This window comes from Hemiscyllium ocellatum, chromosome X (genome assembly GCF_020745735.1).
Source record: "Hemiscyllium ocellatum isolate sHemOce1 chromosome X, sHemOce1.pat.X.cur, whole genome shotgun sequence".
NCBI classification, from domain to species: Eukaryota; Metazoa; Chordata; class Chondrichthyes; order Orectolobiformes; family Hemiscylliidae; genus Hemiscyllium; species Hemiscyllium ocellatum.
Genome location: NC_083453.1, coordinates 12,162,388 through 12,187,257, shown reverse-complemented (window position 1 = coordinate 12,187,257; position 24,870 = coordinate 12,162,388). Strand labels below are relative to the sequence as shown.

The following is a 24,870-nucleotide window of genomic DNA, read 5'->3' as shown; positions in this document are numbered from 1 at the left end:
ATAGGACACCTTAGGATACTGGCCTTGGGGGGAGTGCTGCATGGATCTACTGAAATGATACCTGGCTGTGTTAAATTACAAGGAGAGATTACATAAACTAAGATAGTCTTCCCTGGAATTTCAAAGGTTAAGGGGTGATTTAATCAGAGTTTTTCAAAATATTAAGGGGAATAGACTGGGTCGAGAGAAACTAGTTCCACTGGTTGGGGAGTCAAGAACTAGGGACCACAGTCTAAAAAATTGAGCAAGACCTGTCAGGTGTGAAATTCAGAAACACACCTATACAGAAAGGGTGGTTAAAGTTTTGAACACTCCACCACAAAAAACAATTGATACTGGAACAATTGTTCATCTTAAATCAGAGATTGATAGATATTTGCAAACCCAAAGTCTTCAGAAATATGGGACAAATGTGGGTATATGGAGTTAGGTTGCAGATAGCATGATTTCACTGCACAGGGAACTGACTGGAGAGACTGAATGACTTCCTGCTGTTCCGAAATGAGTAATTTTTAACGGCATGCTGATCAAAAACGTTTGGATGAGGGTGAAATCTCATTAGAAAGAAAGTGTCTGCAGAACCAGCATGGTTTTGTCAAAGGAACATTGTGTTTAGCTTACTTATTGGAGCTTTTTGAAGAAGTAACTTGTGCTGTAGATAAAGGGGGTCCAGTGAATGTATTGTATTAGATTTCCAGAAGGTATGTCATAATCAAAAGTTGTTATGGAAAATAAAAGCTCACGGTGTAGGGGTAACATATTGGCTTGGATAGAAGGTTGGTGGGCTAACAGGAGGCAGAGAGTAGGAATAAATGAGTCTTTTTCAAGGTGGCAAGGTATCACAAGTAACATATTGGCTTGGATAGAAGGTTGGTGGGCTAACAGGAGGCAGAGAGTAGGAATAAATGAGTCTTTTTCAAGGTGGCAAGGTATCACAAGTGATGTACCACAGAAGTTGGTGCTGGGCATCAACTCTTTACATTTTCATACAATTATAACATTTAGAAGACATCTGGATGGGTATATGAACAGGAAGGGTTTGGAAGGATGTGGGCCTAGTGCTGGCAAATGGAACTAGATTAGGTTCGAATATCTGGTCAGCATGGACAAGTTGGACCGAAGGGGTCTGTTTCTGTGCTGTCCATCTCTATGACTCTATAAATGATTTGGATGAAGGGATGAAAGCTACAATAACTAAATTTGTTGATGACACAAAGGTTGGTACCAAAGTGAGTGTGAAGAGGACAAAAAACCTACAAAGGGATATAGATAAGTGAATGGGCAAAGATCTGGCAAATGGAGTGCATTGTCGGAAAATGTGAAATTGTCTGTTTTTGGCAGAGAGAATAAAGAAGCATGTTATTGAAATGGTGAGAGGTTGTGGAGCTCTGAGATGCAGAGAGATTTGGGTATCCTAGTGCATGAATCGCGGAACGTTAGTCCTTAGGTACAGCAAGTACTCAGGAAAGCTAATTGAATGTTATATTTTATTGTGAGGGAAATTGAATGCGGATTTAAACTCGAGGCAGACTGGGAATGCAGCAAAAAGGAAGGATAACTTCGGACATCTTATGACTTCCAATATCTCTAATGATAAAGTTAGCATGAAGGCACTTTACCTGAATGCTCGTAGCATTCGTAACAAAGCAGATGAACTAATGGCACAGATCATAGTGAATGATTATGATGTGATAGGCATCACAGAGACGTGGTTGCAGGGGGGTCAGGACTGGCAGTTAAACCTCCAAGGATTTTCAACTTATCAAAAAGACAGGGAGGTGGGCAGAGGGGGTGGGGTTACCTTGTTAGTTAAGAACAAAATTAAATCTATGGCACTGAATGACATAGCGTCGGATGATGTAGAGTCTGTGTGGGTGGAATTGAGGAACCACAAAGACAAAAAAACCATAATGGGGGTTATGTACAGACCTCCTAACAGTGGTCAGGACCAGGGGCGCAACATGTACGGGAAATAGAGAAGGCATGTCAGAAAGGCAAGGTCACGGTGATCATGGGGGACTTCAATATGCAGGTGGATTGGGTAAATAATGTTGCCAGTGAATCCAAAGAAAGGGAATTCGTGGAATGCTTACAGGATGGCTTTTTGGAACAGCTTGTCATGGAGCCCACAAGGGAGCAGGCTATTCTGGACCTAGTGATATGTAATGAACCAGACTTTATAAAAGATCTTAAAGTAAGGGAACACTTAGGAAGCAGCGATCATAATATGGTAGAGTTCAGTCTGCAGTTTGAAAGAGAGAAGGCAAAATCGGATGTAATGGTGTTACAGTTAAATAAAGGTAATTATGAGGGCATGAGAGAGGAACTGTCAAAAATAGACTGGAAGCAGAGACTAGTGGGGAAGACAGTAGAGCAAAAGTGGCAGGAGTTTGTGGGTATAATTGAGGACACTGTTCATCCCTAAGAAAAGAAAGATTATCCGGGGAGGGATTAGACAGCCATGGCTGACAAAGGAAGTCAGGAAATGTATTAAAGAAAAAGAGAGATCATATAAAGTGGCCAAGAACAGTGGGAAATCAGAAGATTGGGAAGGCTACAAAAACAAACAGAGGATAACAAAGAGAGAAATAAGGAAGGAGAGGATCAAATATGAAGGTAGGCTAGCCAGTAATATTAGAAATGATAGTAAAAGTTTCTTTCAGTACATAAGAAACAAACGACAGGCAAAAGTAGATATTGGGCCACTTCAAACTGATGCTGGAAGCCTAGTGATGGGAGATAAGGAAATAGCAGGACTATTTTGCGTCAGTCTTCACAGTGGAAGACATGAGTAATATCCCAACAATTAAAGTGAGTCAGGGGGCTGAGTTGAGTATGGTTGCCATTACAAAAGAGAAAGTGCTAGAAAAGCTAAAAGGTCTTAAAATTGATAAATCTCCTGGCCCCGATGGGATACATCCTAGAGTTCTGAGAGAGGTGGCTGAGGAAATAGCGGAGGCATTGGTTGAGATCTTTCAAAAGTCACTGGAGTCAGGGAAAGTCCCGGATGATTGGAAGATCACTGTTGTAACCCCCTTGTTCAAGAAAGGATCAAGACAAAAGATGGAAAATTATAGGCCAATTAGCCTAACCTCGGTTGTTGGTAAAATTCTAGAATCCATCATTAAGGATGAGGTTTCCAAATTCTTGAAAGAGCAGAGTCTGATTAGAACAAGTCAACATGGATTTAGTAAGGGGAGGTCGTGTCTGACAAACCTGTTGGAATTCTTTGAAGAGGTGACAAGTAGGTTAGACCAGGGAAACTCAGTGGATGTGGTCTATCTAGACTTCCAAAAGGCCTTTGATAAGGTGCCACATGGGAGGCTGCTGAGCAAGGTGAGGGCCCATGGTGTTCAAGGTGAGCTACTGGTATGGATTGAGGATTGGCTGTCTGACAGAAGGCAGAGAATTGGGATAAAAGGTTCTTTTTCGGAATGGCAGCCGGTGACAAGCGATGTCCTGCAGGGTTCAGTGTTGGGGCCGTAGTTGTCCTCATTATATATTAATGATCTGGATGAAGGGACAGGGCATTCTAGTGAAGTTTGCCAATGATACAAAGTTAGGTGGACAGGCAGGTAGTACTGAGGAAGTGGGTAGGCTGCAGAAGAATCTAGACAGTTTGGGAGAGTGGTCCAGGAAATGGCTGATGGAATTCAATGTGAGCAAATGCGAGGTCTTGCACTTTGGAAAAAAGAATAAAAGCATAGACTACTTTCTAAACGGTGAGAAAATTCGTAAAGCCAAAGTACAAAGGGATCTGGGAGTGCTAGTCGAGAATTCTCTAAAGGTAAACATGCAGGTTGAGTCCGTGATTAAGGAAGCAAATGCAATGTTGGCATTTATCTCAAGAGGGTTGAAATATAAAAGCACCGTTGTGCTACTGAGACTTTATAAAGCTCTGGTTAGGCCCCATTTGGAGTACTGTGTCCAGTTTTGGTCCCCACACCTCAGGAAGGACATACTGGCACTGGAATGTGTCCAGCGGAGATTCACACGGATGATTCCTGGAATGGTTGGTCTAACATACGCAGAACGGCTGAGGATCCTGGGATTGTATTCATTGGAGTTTAGAAGATTAAGGGGAGATTTAATAGAAACTTACAAGATAATACATGGCTTGGAAAGGGTGGACGCTAGGAAATTGTTTACGTTAGGCGAGGAGACTAGGACCCATGGACACAGCCTTAGAATTAGAGGGGGTCAATTCAGAACAGAAATGCAGAGACATTTCTTCAGCCAGAGAGTGGGTGGGCCTGTGGAATTCATTGCCGCAGTGTGCAGTGGAGGCCGGGACGCTAAATGTCTTCAAGGCAGAGATTGATAAATTCTTGATGTCACGAGGAATTAAGGGCTACGCGGAGAATGCTGGTAAGTGGAGTTGAAATGCCCATCAGCCATGATTGAATGGCAGAGTTAACTCGATGGGCCTAATGGCCTTACTTCCACTCCTATGTCTTATGGTCTAACAATAGGGAGGTTATGTTTCAGTTATACAGGGCAATGGTGAGCCTGCGTTTGGAGTACTGTGTAAGTACTGGTCATCATATTTACAAAAATATGTTAAAGCATGGGAGGTAATTCAGAGTAGAGTCAGAGGTGCCCTAATTGAAACATATAGTAAAACTTGACTGGATGTTTGTGGAGAAGGATGTTTCCTCTTGTGGGAGAATCTAGAAGGGGTCATAGTTTAAAAATAGCAGGGGGGTGTGCCCATTTATAAGAGATGAAGAAAACCTTTTCTCTGAGGGTTGTGAGTCTTTGTAATGCCCTGGAAAGGCAGTGGTTGCAGAATTGTTAAATATTTTTAAGGCAGAGCTAGATAGATTCTTGATTACCAAGATGAAAGATTATCAGGGGAATACAGGAATGGAGAGTTGAGCCAGGTGGCCTACTCTTGTTCCTTGTTTGTATGTTTATAATTGTGAAATGTCTTCCCCAACCTCAGGACATCTCAGGACATTAAAAGAAGTACTTTTAAATTGTAGTCACTATTTTCACAAAGCAGGTAGAGCAGGCAGTTTACCCAGAAAGCTTTCATAGACCCTAATTAAGTAAATAATCAAAACATCTTTTTTAAAGATGTTGGTTTAAGGGATAAATATTAACCAGAAGTGAAAAGAATTGCAGGTTGTGATCCCAAGATAAAGCTGGACAGTACAGCACTTTCTTGTAATAAAACAGATTTTGACTTAGTCAGTTATTCAGTATCCCTAATCATGATTTGAAATCGTGTGAGCCAGCCCCTGAGGTTGATGTGTTTGATGGGATAGTGTAGTGTGAGCTTTACTCTGTATCTAACCCCGTGCTGTATCTGTCCTGGGTTTTTACTGGAGTAATGTCGAGAGAGCTGTAGTCTATTTAACCCTGTGCTGTATCAGCTTTTGGAGTGTTTGATGAGACAGTGTAGCAGGAGTGTTAGTCTGTATTTAACCTTGAGAGTGTTCAATTCTGACAATGCTCTCTGCTTAAGATGGAAAGTATTTCACAGATTAGCATTAACTTCTCAATCTTGATGAACACAAAACAAATGCACGAGAGTAATCTGTTTCAATAAAATTTACAAGCGTGATTTTATGTTATACACGTATTTTGCAGATCAAACATTAATTGATGAAGAAGATATCGAGGAGGATAGAGAGATAGAGAAAATGTCGGCTGAATGGATAGAGGAAGTTAATATGAAAGTGCAATCAAGCCTGGCTTCTTCCCAAGAGTGTATAGAAAATCTCCATAAAATATCAAAAACTCTGTTTAGCCTCCAACATGAACGTATAAAGCCAAAGTCAGCAGGTACATTTACAAAAGTATTAGAGTTTGGCATATGTCCTAATGTCCAAATTTAAAGGAGACAAAGCTGTTATCTGGGCATGCAGCTTCCTGTGCTTCATGAGCTACTGTTGATGAAGCTTGCTACCACCACCCTCTTTTAAGTGTAGGGAACTACAAGACCTGCTTGGTTCAGTCTGGTCAAGGAAAACCACTTCCTGCTCTAACTAGAAGAGTCTCTTGTAGTTAACGAGATATAGAGTCATAGAGATGTACAGCACGGAAACAGACCCTTCAGTCCAACTCATCCATGTGAACCAGATATCCCAACCCAATCTAGTCCTACCTGCCAGCACCCGGCCCATATCCCTCCAAACCCTTCCTATTCGTATACCCATCCAGATGCCTTTTAAGTGTTCCAATTTTACTAGCCTCCACCATTGCCTCTGGCAGCTCATTCCGTACACGTACCACCCTCTGTGTGAAAAAGTTGTCCCTTAGGTCTCTTTTAAATCTTTCCCCTCTCACCCTAAACCTATGCACTGTAGTTCTGGACTCCCCCGCCCCAGGGAAGAGACTTTGTCTATTTATCCTATCCATGCCCCTTATAATTTTATAAACCTCTGTAAGGTCACCCCTCAGCCTCTGATGCTATCTTGGGAACTAGTCACTAGTTACGTTAATATAAAAATTAGTACCAGGAATTTGAAGAGGAGCAGATATTAGGCCACACTGCTTCAAGATCTTAAACAATTCTTCCCACATATCCATATGACAATTATAGCAAGTGGTGCTGATGGCATTCTTCAGTATAAACCCTGTTGGATCCTTTTGGACCCATACCAACATTGCCCTGCCCCCAAAGCTTTTTTTTCTCTTTTAACGTCACACATTTGTGAATATAATTACATTTACCACAACCCCATTGCCCCAGATTTCTGAGTTTACACATTAAAGTTTTGAATGTTTTGCTGTTCTTCTGGAATGAATTCTCTTTGAACTTGGAAGACTGGTCTTCCACCTAGCAAACTACCATTGTGTTTGAATCTCTTTCTTGACAGTCTGAAGGTCCCATGATCTGGAGGAACTTTAATATTGCTTGCTGAAAAGTAATTCCTTCTTTTCAGTATCTTGAGTCTATGAAATTGGCCATTCCCTCCTCGCAGTATTATATCTTGAATCATTGGACATTCCTTCTTGGTGGTAGATTCCATGGAGTTGTATACACCACATTTTCAAACTGTATCTGCAGAGTTTGTTCTTAATCCACCTGTAGTTTTGTGCTGAAGCATGTAAACATTTTTACTTCAACATGTTGATTGGTTTGGACTTTCTCTTTCACCTCATTATTGGTTCTAGCTTGGCATGGTCTCTATCACATTTACTGAGGATTCTTTCTAAGAAGATCAGGAAGTCAAATACTGTGCATGAACATGTCTCTTCTGAGTCACCTCAGCATCTAACACCAGTCTTGAATCTAACATTGTTATTTGTTCACCAAGTTTTGTTTCACTCTGAGTTAATCGATCAGTTATAGATTTGTCAATTGGCTGAAGTAGGGTATGCTGTTCATTGGCATCTCATTGCTTGTTCTTCATCACAAATCTTGCTGGCTCTTGTAGTCTGAGTACTCTTCAGTGTTGATAGTAATGGAAAACATTTCTGCCAATCTGGTGCATTCACACATTGCCACAGTCGAAAACAAATTTCTGAAGCCATTTTAACTAATCTCAGTGAATTCTTCTTTTGTTTGAGTTCTGCAGGGAGCCCCATTAAGTCCTCAATCAGCTGTTTGCTCTGACCAGCTGTTCATTGACCGGCTATTCCTTCAACTTCATGTAGCTCAACTATTAACACCAGGTCAGACGTGCCTTCCAACTTGAGTGCGAATTCTTGATTATTAAGTAAAGATAGATCTTCTACTGGTTGTCATCTCCTATATCAGAGAGTTCCTTGCAGGTTACAGTTGTAGATAGTGCTTTCCTACCATGGCTCACTATCTGATAACGTAGTGGGACGTTTCGTTATGTCTAACTTGCAATTTCTGACCATTGATAAAGATTAGCTTGTCAAAATCTATGGTCTGAATTACCTATTTCGCCTAAGAACACTTTAAGTTTTTCTTCTGTTGTAGATTGTATTACCTCATTAACCTTTTTGTGTAGCTAGCTGTCTTACTTCTTGCTTTTTTGAACCTGTGTTCTGAACCTACTTGTGTACATTTTCTGAAAAAAACTATTGTGCGACAGAAAAAGCATTTGCTTTTAATAGCTGAGCACTGTCTCTGCCTGTAAGATTTCTTTGCTGTACAATGCTGAGAATATCTCGTGCCTGTCCTACCCACTGTACTGGTTTCTCACATGCGTCGTTTGTGATTTTGTACCTTAAGAATTGAGTGGACTCGGATCTCCTGGGCTAAGGGAGATGTTAGAATTGATCTGTGTTGTTTCTGGACTTCTGTTCATGCACCATCAGAATGGTTTTCTCTCGAGTCAGGGCTTCTTTCAACTACCTGGAATCAATATAGACCAGCTCATGTAAGCACAACAGACATACTTCCCTAAAGAACATTAGGGTAGTGGTTATTAGGTTAGCTTTTAATTCTAGATTTTATTGAAATCAAGTTTCACTGTTTACCATCGTAGGATTTGAACCCACATCTCCAGTACTTCAGTGTGGCCCCTGGATTATTAATCCAATGCCACCCTCTATACCTCATAACCATAGAGCATAGCATCATTGGAACTTTAAGAACTCGTTGCCTAGTGTTTGGCGTCAATGCAGGAGACTGTCACAGATGTGTACATGAACCTGACTAAACCTAAACTCCCTGGGAAGAGTCTCCTGCACTGTAGCTTCATTCAATTGAAGACCATTTGCCTCGAGGCTATCCTACTGAAGAATGTTTAGATCAGCCTGCCACTAGTTCATAACAAGTGACGTTTAGGACTTTACAGGATGAAAATAGGAAGAGAAGTTTCAGGAACCACGACATGCACAATCATGACAATCAAGCCAGTTCTCTCTCTGCTCAGCTTCAAGCTTTTTTACTGAAAACTTTCAAGGAGCTAATCTCAGACACGTGACTGATGTCATGGTAAATGTGCATAATACCCTATACAGGACACAGTAAAGAATCCATTTCAGATGTGTTGTCTACATATTGTTACACCGTTGCTGGTAACTGAGAGACCAATCTACAAGAGGCAGCTTCTGCCATCAGTGCTGGAGATGAAACAATGGTAATATAATAATTGCCTGTGAGTATTAGACCTCCTTCCTCTTGATCCTCTAGTTCAATAATTTTGTTGATAAGGATGGAACAGTTAATATGAAAGGATTGCCATGGTGGCTACACTTTTACGTAACAGCTGTTTTAGATTGTCACTTGATTTTGTTTAAAAGCTCGTGAAAATGGCTATTCTTTCACCTAGCGTAAGGAGAACAAAGTCAGATTAATAGGTTTACAGTCCTAGTGTGTTCAATATTGACCATGTACAAATCTAATATGTGGCTCAGGAGTAGCATCCTTGCCTCTGAGCCAGATCCCAGGACTTGATGGTCAAGCTGTGTTCATAACTTGGACAAACAGATTATCAACCTACAGATCCTTACAATAACACACCGCTGGTATGGTGAAAGTGGGAGAGATTCCTGGTCAGCCATGGAATGGAAAGGAAGTTGAAGTCTTTACTATCATTGTCTCAAAGTCTGTACTCCACTGTCCACAGCCCACAACATGCATGTAAAAGTGCAAGTTGCCACAGCAACTCTGCCTCGCTGAGTGATCTGTAACATAACAAACATAATATAACCTTTGACTGGACTCATTGTTAAATACTATTATGGATATATATTCTGTCGGTTTCATATTGATTTCATTTTTATGGAGGTGGATTGGTTACTGTCCTGGTTTAAGGCAAATCTTTAATGTGACAGTCCATAACATGGACATACTACATTCAAAATATGTCCTCCGTATCTGTGTATGGTTGGATTTCTGCTCGTTCTGTCCTCCACCAATAATCTGTACAGCAAGCATCAATAACTCGATATAAAAGCAGAAAAATGGTGGAAACAGGAGGTCAGGAATCATGTGTGGAGAGAGAAAACTGGGTTTATGTTTTGGACTGATAATCTTTTATGAATGTGACACTGACTGGAAGGTAACCACAAAAAAAATTCACATCTTGGCATGCTTAAGCTCTTAAATGCTATTACCGGATTTGTTCAACAAAACCAAATTGCTCCCCAAAGTAACTTTTGAAACACGGTCAAACTAACTTTTGGAATATGGTCAGAAATGAGCCCAGTAATACTAATGTACTAAATTACCTGACATTAATGGACAGAGTAATTGCCAAATATTTTTGTTTTCAAGCCGAATTCATATTCTCCATCTGTCATGGTAAAATTTATTTTCAAACTTTCTGAATTATTAGTTCAAGCTTCTGGACTACCAGTCCAGTAATATAACCATGATGCTTCTTTACCTGATTGCTTCTGTTACATGCTTTTCATGTCTCAAGATGCCTCAAAGTATGTTCCAACTGATGATTTCTTCCCAAAGTGTTGTCCATTTTATTATCGTCAAACTTGGCAGCCACTTGGTACACAAACTGCAAAAGGATAAATAGCTGGTCTGTTTGGTTGAGGGACAGATGGATTCCAGGAGGATAAATTCCCCTGCTCTTCGAAACTTTCTATATCCATCTGAATGAAGAGTTGGGGGCTCAGCTTAATGTTTCACTAAAAGGTAGCACTCTTACCACTACAGAAGTCTCTTAGTACTGACCTACTGTTATAAGATTTTGGGTTGTATTTTATACTTGTAACACCTGAATCCATATGTGGAGCAGGGCATTTGCTGGACTGGGGCCTGGCGCCGGTGGTCAGACCATGTGTTAAGCTGCTGCTATTTGAAATTCTTTATCGGACTGTAATGTCAATGCTTTAACTATGTTATAACTATCTTATTTTTTAGATATGAAGTAATGCTGCTACATTTCCTTTTATTCCTCTTTTGTGTTCGAGATTTGTACCTAGATATTTGTACCTAAAATGGCACCATTAGAGGCAACCATTGTAAAAAAAACCCTCACTGTACTCCTGTACTTCTGTGCTGGAGTACACATGACAATATTCTATTCAATTCTATTCTATAGCTATAGACTGAATTTGAGAGAGTCAATCTAAAGTTTACCAGTCCTGACTACTTACAAGACCCATTTCTGGTATAAATATGTTTTCACAAGTTTTACAGAATTTATTAAGTTATTATAACAAGTACAGAAGAAATGGCACTTAATAAAATCAGTGGTTTGTAGCCTATCAATATTAGGATGTCAGTTTGCAATGCTGGGTTGACTGAGCACCGTTCCGTTCTGTTGGCTGAAGTTTTCTTCTGTCTTTGATCTTCATTATTGCAGCGGACTGTGGAGGCCAGGTCACTGAGTGTCTCTAAGACAGAGATAGATAGCTTCTTGATTGGCGACAGAATCAAAGGTTACAGGGAAAAGGCAGAGACATAGTAGCCATGCAGAGCAGACCCCATGGGCTGAATGGCCTAAGTCTGCTCCTACGTCTTATGGTCTTACAGTTATGGTCTCTTTTCTTATGCATTGAACCACTGAAACCCAAGCCTTATTTACCCTTGCTAACCACTAACCTCCTGTGCTTGATCAAAGGCATCTTGTACTCTAATTGGTCTATTAGTGCATGAATAATGGTTCATGGTCAATCTTGGATTTACTAGGTAGGCTCTGTCCAATTTCTGATTGTATTCATTAAAAGTAACGGCCTTCTTATTGACATCACTTCCGACTGACTCCTCATTCATTCTTTACCGTAACAATCATTTCGTAAGAACTGGTCTTTCTACAACAGCTTCTCCCTCTCAGTTTGCTAATTCCATAGATCTTTCCCAAGATAAGATGGCAGCAGTGAACCAATTAATGCATTTGCTTCGAGAATGTAATATCATCTCCTAGTCAACATAAGTTTACATTAGCAATAACAACCGAAATTGCTGAAAAAGCTCAGCAGGTTTGGCAGCATCTGTAGAGAGAAATCAGAGTTAATGTTTCGGATCCAGTGACCCCTCCTCAGAACTGGAGCAGAAATGTTAACTCTGATTTCTCTCCACTGATGCTGGCAGACCTGCTGAGCTTTTCCAGCAATTTCAGTTTTTGTTTCTGATTTCCAGCATCCACAGTTGTTTTGGTTTTTAAGTTTGCATTAACTTGAGTTGTAAAACAGCAACCATAAATGCCCTTACTTTTAACCTGACCACATAGCTTCTTCACTGCAGAAGAGGTTTAACAACTAAGTATAGTTTAGCATAATTAAAAAGATATAATTTGATTCTCCACTTGCTTGATTAAGTCCTAATAAAAAATAACTCAATCCTACACTCTATCAGCTTAGATTAGGTGCTCAAGTCCTGAGTGGAGCTTGAATCCATGATCATCCAACTGAGGTGAGAACGCTTTCACTTAGCCAAGCTGGCATTTAGAAAGTTGTGTTGTACAATGTTAAAAGCAGAATGCATGGAAAATTACATTATCCAATTTTGATTGAAAGAAAGAGAAAGACTTATATTAACATAACAATACTTTCAAAATGTTTTGGAATATAACATATGATAGCATACAGTAATTGGGCCTTACATTGTGATTGTTTGCAGGACCTGATGGTAAAGGTACTATTTTAAAATGGTGGAGGGAGAAAAAGATGGACCCCAAAACACTCATGCATCTCCTGGATATGCAGCCAATGAGTACAGTGAAAATGGTGGAACCAAACATTGCAAAACAATTGGATGCTGCAGTGGGAGAGATTGATATGATACTAACAGACATCGCAAAATCTCCTCCTTGCAAAAAAGCCCAGACAATTGCATTCAGATACATCAGGAAATTTATAGAGAATCTTCACAAAGCATTTCACATTCGGTCACAAGAATATTTTGAGGTTGAAAATGAATTGAGAAAGTCAGATTCATTTGGCTCCCAGGGTGCTGAAGATAATCTGGTGAATGAACTAAAACATCTTCGAGAGCACAGTACTGCACTTAAAACACGTGCTGAATTAGCAGAACACCATTACAGGGAGGCATGCAGCACCAACTACAATCTGGAAAACACCATTAAACTTTTGAGGTCCAAAGTTGCACAGCTACAAAACAGTAAGAAAACAGTGTCTCATGAGCAAACCACTTGTGAAAATTTCTCTGCATCTGATGAAATGCAAATAAAGACAAAACAGACACCCAAAACAAATAAAAGAACCACGCTTGTGAAAAAGTCAAGGGACAAAATCATTCCCATAGAAAGTCTCAGGGGGAAATATCCCTTCACTAAGGAACACAAAAATATTCTTGTTGATGGGAATGATAGACTTGATGAACAACGGACAAAATCGAAAACAGGAAAAAATTCATCTGCAGAACCTCAGGAACAACAAACTATCCTGGAAGTATCCACGGAAGAAAACATTCCCATAGAAAAACCTGAAGGGAACGATATTCCCACAGAAATGTCCAATGAAAATACCATTCCCACAACTCAGCCCAAACCAGAGAAGGTTCTTACTGAAGTCATTCAGTGCAAGATGCATAAATCTGGTGCAGTAAAGAAACAGAAGACATCAGCTCGGAAAGAAGAAGCTGTGAAGACCAAGGCTAAGCAGATGGCCGTAGACTTGCTGACAGATTTTCAAACTGCTGTTTTGTATTCACTGGATCACGGATTGAGCAGTGGCAAAGAACTTTCTCCAGGTGACGTCTGTAAGGTCCAAGCTCTCCTCAAGTCTGCTGAATTAAAAAATCTTTACGGAGTGATTGAGAAAGCACTCAAAGAAATATTTGCCAAGCCAATGCAGAATGCCAAGCAAGAGCATAGTGAACAACATTTATTGGTGCCATCAAAGGAAAACCAAGTGGAGAAATTAAAGGAGAAACAACCGGAATTTACAACTTTAGCTGAACTTCTTGAAGAAATTTTCAGATTCAGTATCATTCAAGAGATTGCACTTGATGAATTAAGTGCCCAAATTCAATATTTCATTGAAGAGGCTAAAGAGGACAAAAATATGTCCCAGGAAGAGGCCCACTTCTATGAAAAGACCCTGGAAGCTTTGGATACAATTTTGACACTTGAGAAAATGTCCTCTCGTGCCGGAATGGACCAGTTAATCAGGATTCGAGAGGCAACCAAGAATTTATATTCTGTCAATAATGTTCTTGGGCTTAAAGGAAAGGAAATTAAACTACAGGCAGAACATTATAAGAAGGAAGGAGTTTTTCTGTCTAATATGGTATCAGAGCCTATAGAAAGAACAATACAACCCAGAGGAAAGGTCTCCGAGGCTGCTGATACCAACAAAATTGTAGATGGATCGTATATTGTAAATGTGACATACTTAAGAACGAACTATAAAACATTGGACCAAGCAGTGTATAATGGCATCATTTCCAGACAACTCCATGCCATAGCAACTCATCTTATCCATCAAACGTTAACTACAGTTCAGCTTCGACTGGCTTACTTATTCAGAAAGTACATCACTTTCTGTCATATTCAGACATTGAGGTAGATGCATATCTATCATTAAAAGATGTAGTTGATACCAATCTGACCAGACGAATTTACTTTTCACTCAGAGTTCTTGTTGGTTAAATGGGCACAAATTTATAATAAACATCAGTACAAATTCTGAATGTTTAAAATCAGTTAGAAGTTTAAAGTTGTCAATGGGAGTGACTTAATGAGGTACCTCTAAGTCAGAAGGCTGTGATTTTGAGCCCCACTGCAGGATTTGATCATACAAACCAGTCCCAAACTCCCAGTGCAGTATTGAAGGAGAGAAATGCCATCTTTCAAATGACTTCATAAAGTCAAGAATGCTAAAGACTTCATGACATTCCTTAAAGTAAAAAATGGTCTATTCCTGGCCAACATTCCACCCTCAACTAACAACACAAAAAAAAAATTCACCATGACTTTGTTGCTTGTGGGTTTTTTTCTATTTGCTACAGGTAAAATGGCTGCTGCGTGTAGCCACATCATGGCAATTTCTGAAATCTGTGGTGTACAATTCCTTTGGATGTTTCTGAGCTGTGTAATTTCTGTAGCATTGCTGAAAAAACAGATACATTTTGTCAAAGCTTTTCGTCTAATGCTTATCAGGACAATTCACACAAAATAGCAAAGTAAGGGGGAAATGACGTTTATACTGTATGATTGGTTGACAAGTAGATTCTTTTTGGAGGAGGCATTTCCATTGAGACTACCCCAGTTAATGACAACCAACAGTTAACTGCTAAGCTTTGTTTAAAGTTTATGTTCTATACTATCAAATTACTATTTCTTTGAATTAGGAATACTCCAGATAATCTTCCTCAATCAGTCGCCCTTTCCTGAAAAAAGTGACTTACACTCTGTGTGGCTGCAACAATCTTCAGAGCTTCATCTATTTCTGTTTTTCACAGTGATAGTTCCAATAGAAACGACGGTAGTAAATGGATTACTGTTGACATTTTTTGGAAAATCTAGTCTAGACTGTCAACAGGCTATTTAACTATGAATTACAGCCAAACCAAATTCTGTTCTTATCTAATATCTACAAATGATTGGTATCAGGAGTAAGGTCCCAGGCTGTTTCTTTCCCCTCTCCTGAGTCCCAGGATACTGATCCCAGTTGTGCAGCTCTAATATTGCCCTACGTGACATCATCTCACTGAGCATAGGTTAAATATTCAACATGGGACTTTACTAGTTTGCATGGTTCAGAACCATATTGTATTTGCCCACTAAACCACTGGAGTACTGGTAATAGATGTGAGCAATAAACTTAACTGCTGTAGCAAATAAAAAATGTAATGCAAACTCTGTATTAAAATACCTTGCTAGCTCTAGGTAATAGGCTTATGGTGTACTTGGTAATTTAGTAATGTTGGTATCTCATGTACCTGTACCATGTTTTTGCTGAAAATAAATACAAGCTCACTGAATCTCTTGGTAAGTCCCAGGCAGGATAGTAAAATAAAAAGGGAAAGCAATGCCAAAATTGGCCAGTATTAAAATGTGTATGAAAGAGATTAACCTCCATGGGCTTATTCCTCCACTCTTCTGATATCCATATGTTCTGTTACAATGTATTGTACAATATTGCATGGCTTAAAACAGGAAGCTCACTTGTTTTATTCCAAATATGTGCAGAACCAGCTGATTTCAGCCAGGATAGGTTCCAACATGCCATACTGGACCTTGACATCCTGAGGCTAGAAAGGGTTAACAAAAGTTCTTGTCTCCATTGCTGAAAAATGCATGAGGTCATGATTGCAGTCAGTTCTGGTGCTCTCCATGGTTGTACTGGAAACACCTGAGACTAAAGCCTGAGGTTGGTGTCTTTGGGAGATGAATGAAAAGAGAGCCTGGAAAATAATTTAGAAAATAATTTTGCAACATATCCCTGTGGATTTCATTGCCTAGTGTATGTCTGGTCTCAGTCATTTTGCCAGGAGGAAGAACTAACTCGATAATTTGCTGTCTTTCAGCCCAATTGTGACATAGGGTGAGGGCTCAGAACAGAGAATAGCAGCAAAGGAACATCTAAAGTGCAGGACCAGATTCAGTCATTCACCTTTATGTCTTTCTTTCTCCTTTAAGAAATTATTTGAACAGCAAGATATCTGATGTCAACCGCAAGGATGAAGAGGTTGCTGAGGATCTATACAGATTTGCGAATAGACTTGAAGCACGTGTAAAATCCAGTATGCAGCACTGGGATGCAAGGCAGCAACTAGTTAATCAGAGTCGCCAAAAGCACTTGAATCGAATGACTGACCTGTTCAATCAGGTGTGTTCTGATTTTATTGTAGTCTGTTTTGTTTAATACTTGAGTTTTGTTTTTTGTTTTATGTTTCTGACCCACTAATAACCCTTGTTGGTTTTGTGAGGTGAGGGCATGTTATTTGCCCAATCACATCATCCCAAGCTACAAAGCCCCCACTGCTGTCTGGAATCCTCCCAGATTCAAGCACTTGTGTAAACTGTCAAGGAAGTAAAGAATTCAGGGATGATTTCCTCCCTCAAATATTCCTTTGTGCTTCAATGCAGCAAAAAGGTTGAATTGGGGAACTCTGCAAGTTCTATTGATTGTGAGAACAGGGTCAAAGGGTTGAATGGCTCTTGTTCTTATATGTAGATTTTGAGGGAGATCATTTCAGATACAGTTGGGATGAATTGTTCCCTTTCCCTGTCCAGGCCCCAGTTGTTCATTAAAATGGCCACTTCGGTGAGGTATCAGAGGCTAGATGGAAACTGTAGAACATAACCCAACAATAGTCACTATCTTGAGGAAAGAAGGTAAAAAGCAAAAGTCTATTACCATTATTCATGTTCTTTTTGAAGCTTAAACACCGTACTGGTCTACACTTGTTCAGTCCATTTCTGGCCAAACCACCAAATCCAAGGATTAGGAAGCAGACCGGGTCCCCTCTTCAGCCAACGTTTTTGATAGCATCCAATAAACCATGTTATCTTCATGGTCAAGGCAACTGTGCATCTTCAGCTTTTCTTAGAATGAGGTATGAGTTAAGTGTTACAGTTCTGAGATTTTCAACTGAATTATGCAAAATCGGCCTCATCTTTCTTATGGTCGGTTCGGTCACTTGAAGGAAGTTCTCTATTATTGTCTATTCATGATTGTAACTGAAAATGTGTTGCTGGAAAAGCGCAGCAGGTCAGACAGCATCCAAGGAGCAGGAGAATCGACGTTCCTATTCATGATTGTAAGTCAAATTTTAGATTCTGCTACTCATGTTTTCAATGAAAATGGGACAAAGACAAAGTGATCTTGGATTGACATTGGTCAACATTTAGTGGACCCATGGCCTATTCATGGTGACTCCTAGCAGGCTTGTTCTGAGTGTTTTCAGCTTTCCTCCTTGAATCAGATTCAGCAGACCACCACTTTGCAAAATGCTGCATACTGCCCTTAAACCAAACTAAGAGAACATTAAATGTACCTAAGATTACGAATGATAGAGAATACAGCAGATAACAGAGAAATATGGCTGAGTGTGTGGGAGAAGCACACTGTACCAAAATCTAACTGCATTAGCTAACCAAAGAGTATTCAACAACCGTCCAGTTCCAGCACTGTAAATGGGTCCAATTACTGATGAAATATCAAGGAGCAAGGATGAAACAGGTCGTGAAGCTGGGTATACAGTCAAACAATTCCATAATGGAAATTGAGATTCATTGCTTGAGAGCTGTTACTGGCTTATTCCTGCCCTGCTGGCTTGCTATGATGGTGGACTTTTAGAGAAGAAAATCGGGGAGACAAGTATTTTGGGCTAAGTTCGGGTGAAATTTGATTATCAATTGAACATGAGTAGGATTGGAAGTGCAATTTCCATACGCTTTCTATTCCTCATGTTTGAGGACTTAACAACTTTAAGGTTTGGGGGGAAAGTGTATGATAGAGTGAGGGCAAGACTTGAGCTGAGCCACTAAGTATACTGAATCCTAAAAAGGGGTGAAGAAGACAACGTGTTATTGATTAAAGTACTTTAAGCCCTCATTTTCAATGCTCACTTTGGAATTACAGGGATCCTCTGATAGGATTATATTATTCAGGATGTAAGCGCCTGTCTAATGAACAGGAGACCCTCAATTCGAATCTTAGTAATGCCTTGCTCAGTTCTTCCAAAACGTGGCTTTTGGTTAAAGCTGAAAGGTCTTCCAGTGCAGTGGTAGTGTCCTTATCTGTAAGCTACAATGTCTGGGTGCAAGAGGAGGAATCCTAACATGTCCAGTTGATTAAAATAATTATGACGTATCCTGGTTTATGCGGATTTCAATAAAAAGACAGTTTTTGTTACACATACAAAGAATAGGAATAAACAGGTCATTTTCTGAGTGGCAACCAGTGACTAGTGGGGTACTGCAAATATTCACAAAATATTTGGGACCCCAAATATTCACAAAATATGTTAATGATTTAGGTGCAAGAATGAAATATAATATCTTCAAATTTGCAGAGGACATAAAGTTGGGTGAGAGGGTAATCTGTGAGGAGGATGCAGAGATGCTTCACTTTAGACAAGTTGAGTGAGTGAGAAAACGCTTGATGAAGTATAATGTGGATAAATGTGAGGTTATCCACTTTGGTTGCAAAAACAGGAAAGCAGATTATTAGCTAAACTGCAATAGATTGTGAAAGTGGGGTGGGGTGCAATGAGATCTGGGTGTCCTCATACAACACTCACTGAATGTAGCTGCAGCAGGTGTGGAAATGGTATGTTAGCCTTCTAAGCAAGAGAATTCGAGTACAGGAGCATGGGTGTCAACAGGAGCAATTGTACAAGGCCTTTGTCAGACCACACCTGGAGTAATTTGGACAGTTTGGTCTCCTTTTCTAGTGAAGGATGTTCTGGCTAAGGAGGGAATCATAACAAAGGCTTACCAAGCAGATTCCTGGGATGGGAGGAAGTAAGGACTGGAGATGCTAGACATCAGAGTAAAAAAAAATGTGACGCGAGAAAAGCACAGCTGGTCAGGCAGCATCCGAGGAGCAGAAGATTTGATGTTTCGGACATAAGCCCTGAGATGGCAGGACTGATATATGAAGAGAAACAGGATCAGTTAGGATTATATTCTCTGGTGTTCAGCAGAATGAGGTGGGATCTCATTTTAAAAAAACTATAAAATTCACACAACTAGACAAGATAAACGCAGGAAGAATGTTCCCAATGACCACCAGGGTCACAGTCTAAGGATAAGGGGTAGGCCATTTAGGACTCAGCTGAGGAGATTTTCTTCACTCAGAGAATCGTGAGCCTGTGGAATTGGAGTCATAGAGTCATAGAGATGTTATAAACCTCTATAAGGTCACCCCTCAGTCGCCTACGCTCCAGGGAAAACATCCCCAGCCTGTTCAGCCTCTCCCTATAGCTTAAATCCTCCAACCTTGGCAACATCCTTGTAAATCTTTCCTGAACCCTTTCAAGTTTCACAACATCCTTCCGATAGGAAAGAGATCAGAATTGCACGCAGTCTTCCAACAGTGGCCTAACCAATGTCCTGTACAGCCGCAACACGACTGTACAGGAAGGGTGAGAGCAGTAACAAATTAAAAATACTGTATATGAACGCACAAAGCATTAGAAATAAGATGGACGAGCTTGAGGCTCTTTTGAAAATTGGCAGATACGATATTGTGGGGATAACTGAGACGTGGCTTCAAGTGGACAGGGCCTGGGAAATGAATATTCAAGGCTACACGTGCTATTGTAAAGACAGACTGACGGGCAGAGGGGGTGGGGTGGCCATGTTGGTAAGGGAGGATATTCAGTCCCTTGCGCGGGGGGACCTAGAGTCAGGGGATGTAGAGTCAGTGTGGATAGAGCTGCGAAATACTAAGGGTAAACAGGCCCCCAAACAGTAGTATTGATGTCGGATGTAAGTTGAATCAGGAGCTGAAATTGGCCTGTGGTAAAGATGTTACTACAGTTGTTAAGGGGGATTTTAACATGCAGGTAGACTGGGAGAATCAGGATGGTATTGGACCTCAAGAAAGAGACTTTGTGGAGTGCCTCAGAGATGGATTCTTAGAGCAGCTGGTGTTGGAGCCGACCAGGGAGAAGGCAATTCTGGATCTAGTATTGTGCAATGAACCAGAATTGATCAGGGATCTCAAAGTGAAGGAGCCATTGGGAAGTAGTGACCATAATACAATAAGTTTCAACCTGCAATTTGAGAGGGAGAGGGTACAGTTGGAAGTGACAGTACTTGTGTTGAATAAAGGGAACTATGGAGCTATGAGGGAGGAGCTGGCCAAAGTTCAATGGTGCAATACCTTAGCAGGGATGACCGTGGTGGAACAATAGCGGGTATTTCTGTGTATAATGCAGAAGTTGCAGGATCAGTTCATTCCTAAAAGGAAGAAAGATCCCAGGAGGAGGCATGGGCAGCTGAGGCTGACGAGGGAAGTTAAGAAACATATAAAGTTAAAAGAGAAAAAGTATAACATAGCAAAGATAAGTGGGAAAACAGAGGACTGGGAAGCTTGTAAAGAACAACAGAGGATTACTAAGAAGGAAATATGCAGAGGAAAAATGAGGTACGAAGGTAAACTGGCCAATAATATAAAGGAGGATAGTAAAAGCTTTTTCAAGTATGTGCAAGGCAAAAAAATGGTTAGGACTAAAATTGGGCCCTTGAAGACAGAAACAGGGGAATATATTACAGGGAACAAAGAAATGGCAGAAGAATTAAATGGGTACTTCAGATCTGTGTTCACTGGGGAAGACACAAGCAATCTCCCTGAGGTAACAGTGACTGAAGGACCTGAACTTAAGGGAATCTGTATTTGCCAGGATTTGGTGTTGGAGAGACTGTTAGGTCTGAAGGTTGATAAGTCCCCGGGGCCTGATGGTCTACATCCCAGGGTACTGAAGGAGGTGGCTTGGGAAATCGTGGATGCGTTGGTGATGATTTTCCAGAATTCGATAGATTCGGGATCGGTACCTGAGGATTGGAGAGTGGCTAATGTTATACCACTTTTTAAGAAAGGTGGGAGAAAGAAAGCAGGAAATTATAGACCAGTTAGTCTGACCTCAGTGGTGGGAAAGATGCTGGAGTCTATTATAAAGGATGAGATTACGGCACATCTGGATAGTAGTAACAGGATAGGACAGAGTCAGCATGGATTTATGAAGGGGAAATCGTGCTTGACTAATCTTCTGGAGTTTTTTGAGGATGTAACTCTGAAGATGGACGAGGGAGATTCAGTAGATGTAGTGTACCTGGATTTTCAGAAAGCTTTTGTTAAAGTTCCACATAGGAGGTTAGTGAGTAAACTTAGGGTGCATGGTATTGGGGGCAAAGTACTAGATTGGATTGAAAATTGGTTGGCTGATAGGAAACAAAGGGTAGTGATAAACGGCTCCATTTCGGAATGGCAGGCAGTGACCAGTGGGGTACCACAGGGATCCGTGCTGGGACCGCAGCTTTTTACAATATATGTTAATGATATAGAAGATGGTATCAGCAATAACATTAGCAAATTTGCTGATGATACAAAGCTGGGTGGCAGGGTGAAATGTGATGAGGATGTTAGGAGATTACAGGGTGACCTGGACAAGTTAGGTGAGTGGGCAGATGCATGGGAGATGCAGTTTAATGTGGATAAATGTATGGTTATCCACTTTGGTGGCAAGAACAGGAAGGCAGATTACTACCTCAATGGAATTAATTTAGGTAAAGGGGCAGTACAGAGAGATCTGGGTGTTCTTGTACACCAGTCAATGAAGGCAAGCATGCAGGTACAGCAGGTAGTGAAGAAGGCTAATAGCATGCTGGCCTTCATAACAAGAGGGATTGAGTATAGAAGCAAAGAGGTGCTTCTACAGCTGTACAGTGCCCTGGTGAGACCACACCTGGAATACTGTGTGCAGTTCTGGTCGCCAAATTTGAGGAAAGATGTTCTGGCTATTGAGGGAGTGCAGCGTAGGTTCACGAGGTCAATTCCTGGAATGGAGGGATTACCTTACACTGAAAGACTGAAGCGACTGGGCTTGTATACCCTTGAGTTTCGAAGACTGAGAGGGGATATGATTGAGACATATAAGATTATGAAACGATTGGACACTCTGGCAGCAGGAAACATGTTTCCGCTGATGGGTGAGTGCCGAACCAGAGGACACAGCTTAAAAATATGGGGTAGACCATTTAGGACAGAGATGAGGAGAAACTTCTTCACCCAGAGAGTGGTGGCTGTGTGGAATGCTCTGCCCCAGAGGACAGTGGAGGCCCAGTCTCTGGATTCATTTAAGAAAGAGTTGGATAGAGCTCTCAAAGATAGTGGAATCAAGGGTTATGGAGATAAGGCAGGGAGCGGATACTGATTAGGAATGATCAGCCATGATCATATTGAATGGCGGTGCAGGCTCGAAGGGCTGAATGGCCTACTCCTGCACCTATTGTCTATTGTCTATTGACCTCCCAACTCCTGTACTCAATACTCTGACCAATAAAGGAAAACATACCACACCTTCTTCACTATCTTATCTACCTGTGACTCCACTTTCAAGGAGCTATGAATCTGCACTCTAAGGTCTCTTTGTTCAGCAACACTCCCTAGGACCTTACCATTAAGTGTCTTGGTCCTGCTCTGATTTGCTTTCCCAAAATGCAGCACCTCACATTAATCTAATTTAAACTCCATCTGCCACTCCTCAGCCCATTGCCCCATCTGATCAAGATCCTTTTGAACTCTGAGGTAACCTTCTTCGCTGTCCACTACACCTCCAATTTTGGTGTCATCTGCAAACTTACTAACTATACCTCCTATACTCACTTTGTGGGCGGCACGGTGGCACAGTGGTTAGCACTGCTGCCTCACAGCACCTGAGACCCGGGTTCAATTCCCGACTCAGGTGACTGACTGTGTGGAGTTTGCACGTTCTCCCCGTGTCTGCGTGGGTTTCCTCCGGGTGCTCCGGTTTCCTCCCACAGTCCAAAGATGTGCAGGTCAGGTGAATTGGCCATGCTAAATTGCCTGTAGTGTTAGGTAAGGGGTAAATGTAGGGGTATGGGTGGGTTTCGCTTCGGCGGGTCGGTGTGGACTTGTTGGGCCGAAGGGCCTGTTTCCACACTGTAAGTCTAATCTAATAACATATAGAGCTCATTTATATAAATGACAAAAAGTAGCGGACCCAGCACCGATCCTTGTGGCACTCCACTGGTCTCAGGCCTCCAGTCTGAAAAACAACCCTCCACCACCACCCCTCTGTCTTCTACCTTCGAGCCAGTTCTGTATCCAAATGACTAGTTCTCCATGTATTTCATGAGATCTAACCATTCTCCCATGAGGAACCTTGTCGAATGCCTTACTGAAGTCCACATAGATCACATCTACTGCTCTGCCCTCATCAATCCTCTTTGTTACTTCCTGGAAGGTCAACTCTTCTTATCCTCTGATGCTGCTTGACCTGCTGTGCTTTTTCCAGCTTCACTCTTTATCCACTCTGACTCTCCAGCATCTACAATTCTCACTATCTCCAAGAGTCTGTGGAATTCTCTACCATAGAAAGTGGTTGATGGCAAAACATTCAAGAGGAGGTTAGATGTAATTCTTAGTGCTAAAGGAATCAAAGGGTATAGATAAAAATGGAAACAGGGTACTGAGTTGGATGTTCAACCATGATCATATTGACTGGCAGAGCAGGCTTGAAGGGCTGAATGGCCTTCTCCTATTTCCTCTTTTTCTATACAGGTGTCTTGTGGTAGTGATGTGCTAATGTGACCTGCAATATTTATTAGCCATATTCCTCAGTACTTGGTGTAGTAATACATTATTTAACGTAGTTTGTTGGAAATGCCTGATTTGGTCGTGCAATGATAAAGGCTGCTACTAACTGGTCTTATTATTTAAGCACCCAAAATCATAAAATATCAGTTATCCGAGATTAACCCCCCCACCCACCCACAACAAAAACAGCTGCCTTTATTTGGAATGCATAATCATCACTAACAAAGATATTAGAAAATCAGCCTTTAAATTATAGGAAACTCTAACTTGTTATATTGGGTGTTGTGTCTGCCCCAATATCACATTCTTTGTGTTTTAGTTATGAAGAGAGATTGGTTAGACTGATGTTGTTTTCCGTGGAGCAGAGGAAACTGAAGGGGAACATGATTGAGTTGTATAAAATTATGAGGGCTATAGATAGGGGAGACGGGAAGTAACTTTTCCCAATGGTGGAGGAATCAATGAGCATGGAGCATAAATTGAAGCTAATGGTGGGAGGTCCAGAGGGTAGTGGGAATCAGGATTAAAATATTTAAGTGCTTGTTTTTGACTGGCACATATTCAGTGGGCCAAAACACCTTTTTCAGTGCTGTAGATCTCCCTGAATCCACGTGGTTAGGCAGGAAAGTGAAGTTGAGGTAGTGAATTAGCATGATCTTATTGAAAGGCAGAATAGGTTCAAAGAGCCAACGGGCTTAAACTGACTCCTATTTCTTATATACACACAATGAATAAATATACACAATACTTCGGACAGAACGGATTTTCCAAATTCCATAT

General features: G+C 40.9%; 1 protein-coding gene across 1 annotated transcript in view; it reads left to right on the top strand.

The window, feature by feature from the left end:
- The first annotated feature begins 13,011 nt into the window (after positions 1–13,011).
- LOC132805746 (uncharacterized) overlaps positions 13,012–24,870 on the top strand; it is a 29,706-nt gene continuing 17,847 nt past the window's right edge. The window contains exons 1-3 of the mRNA XM_060820973.1: positions 13,012–14,357; positions 16,437–16,626; positions 17,181–17,356. Coding sequence (XP_060676956.1) covers positions 13,012–14,357; positions 16,437–16,626; positions 17,181–17,356 — 1,712 coding nt within the window. The remainder of the gene's footprint in view (positions 14,358–16,436; positions 16,627–17,180; positions 17,357–24,870) is intronic.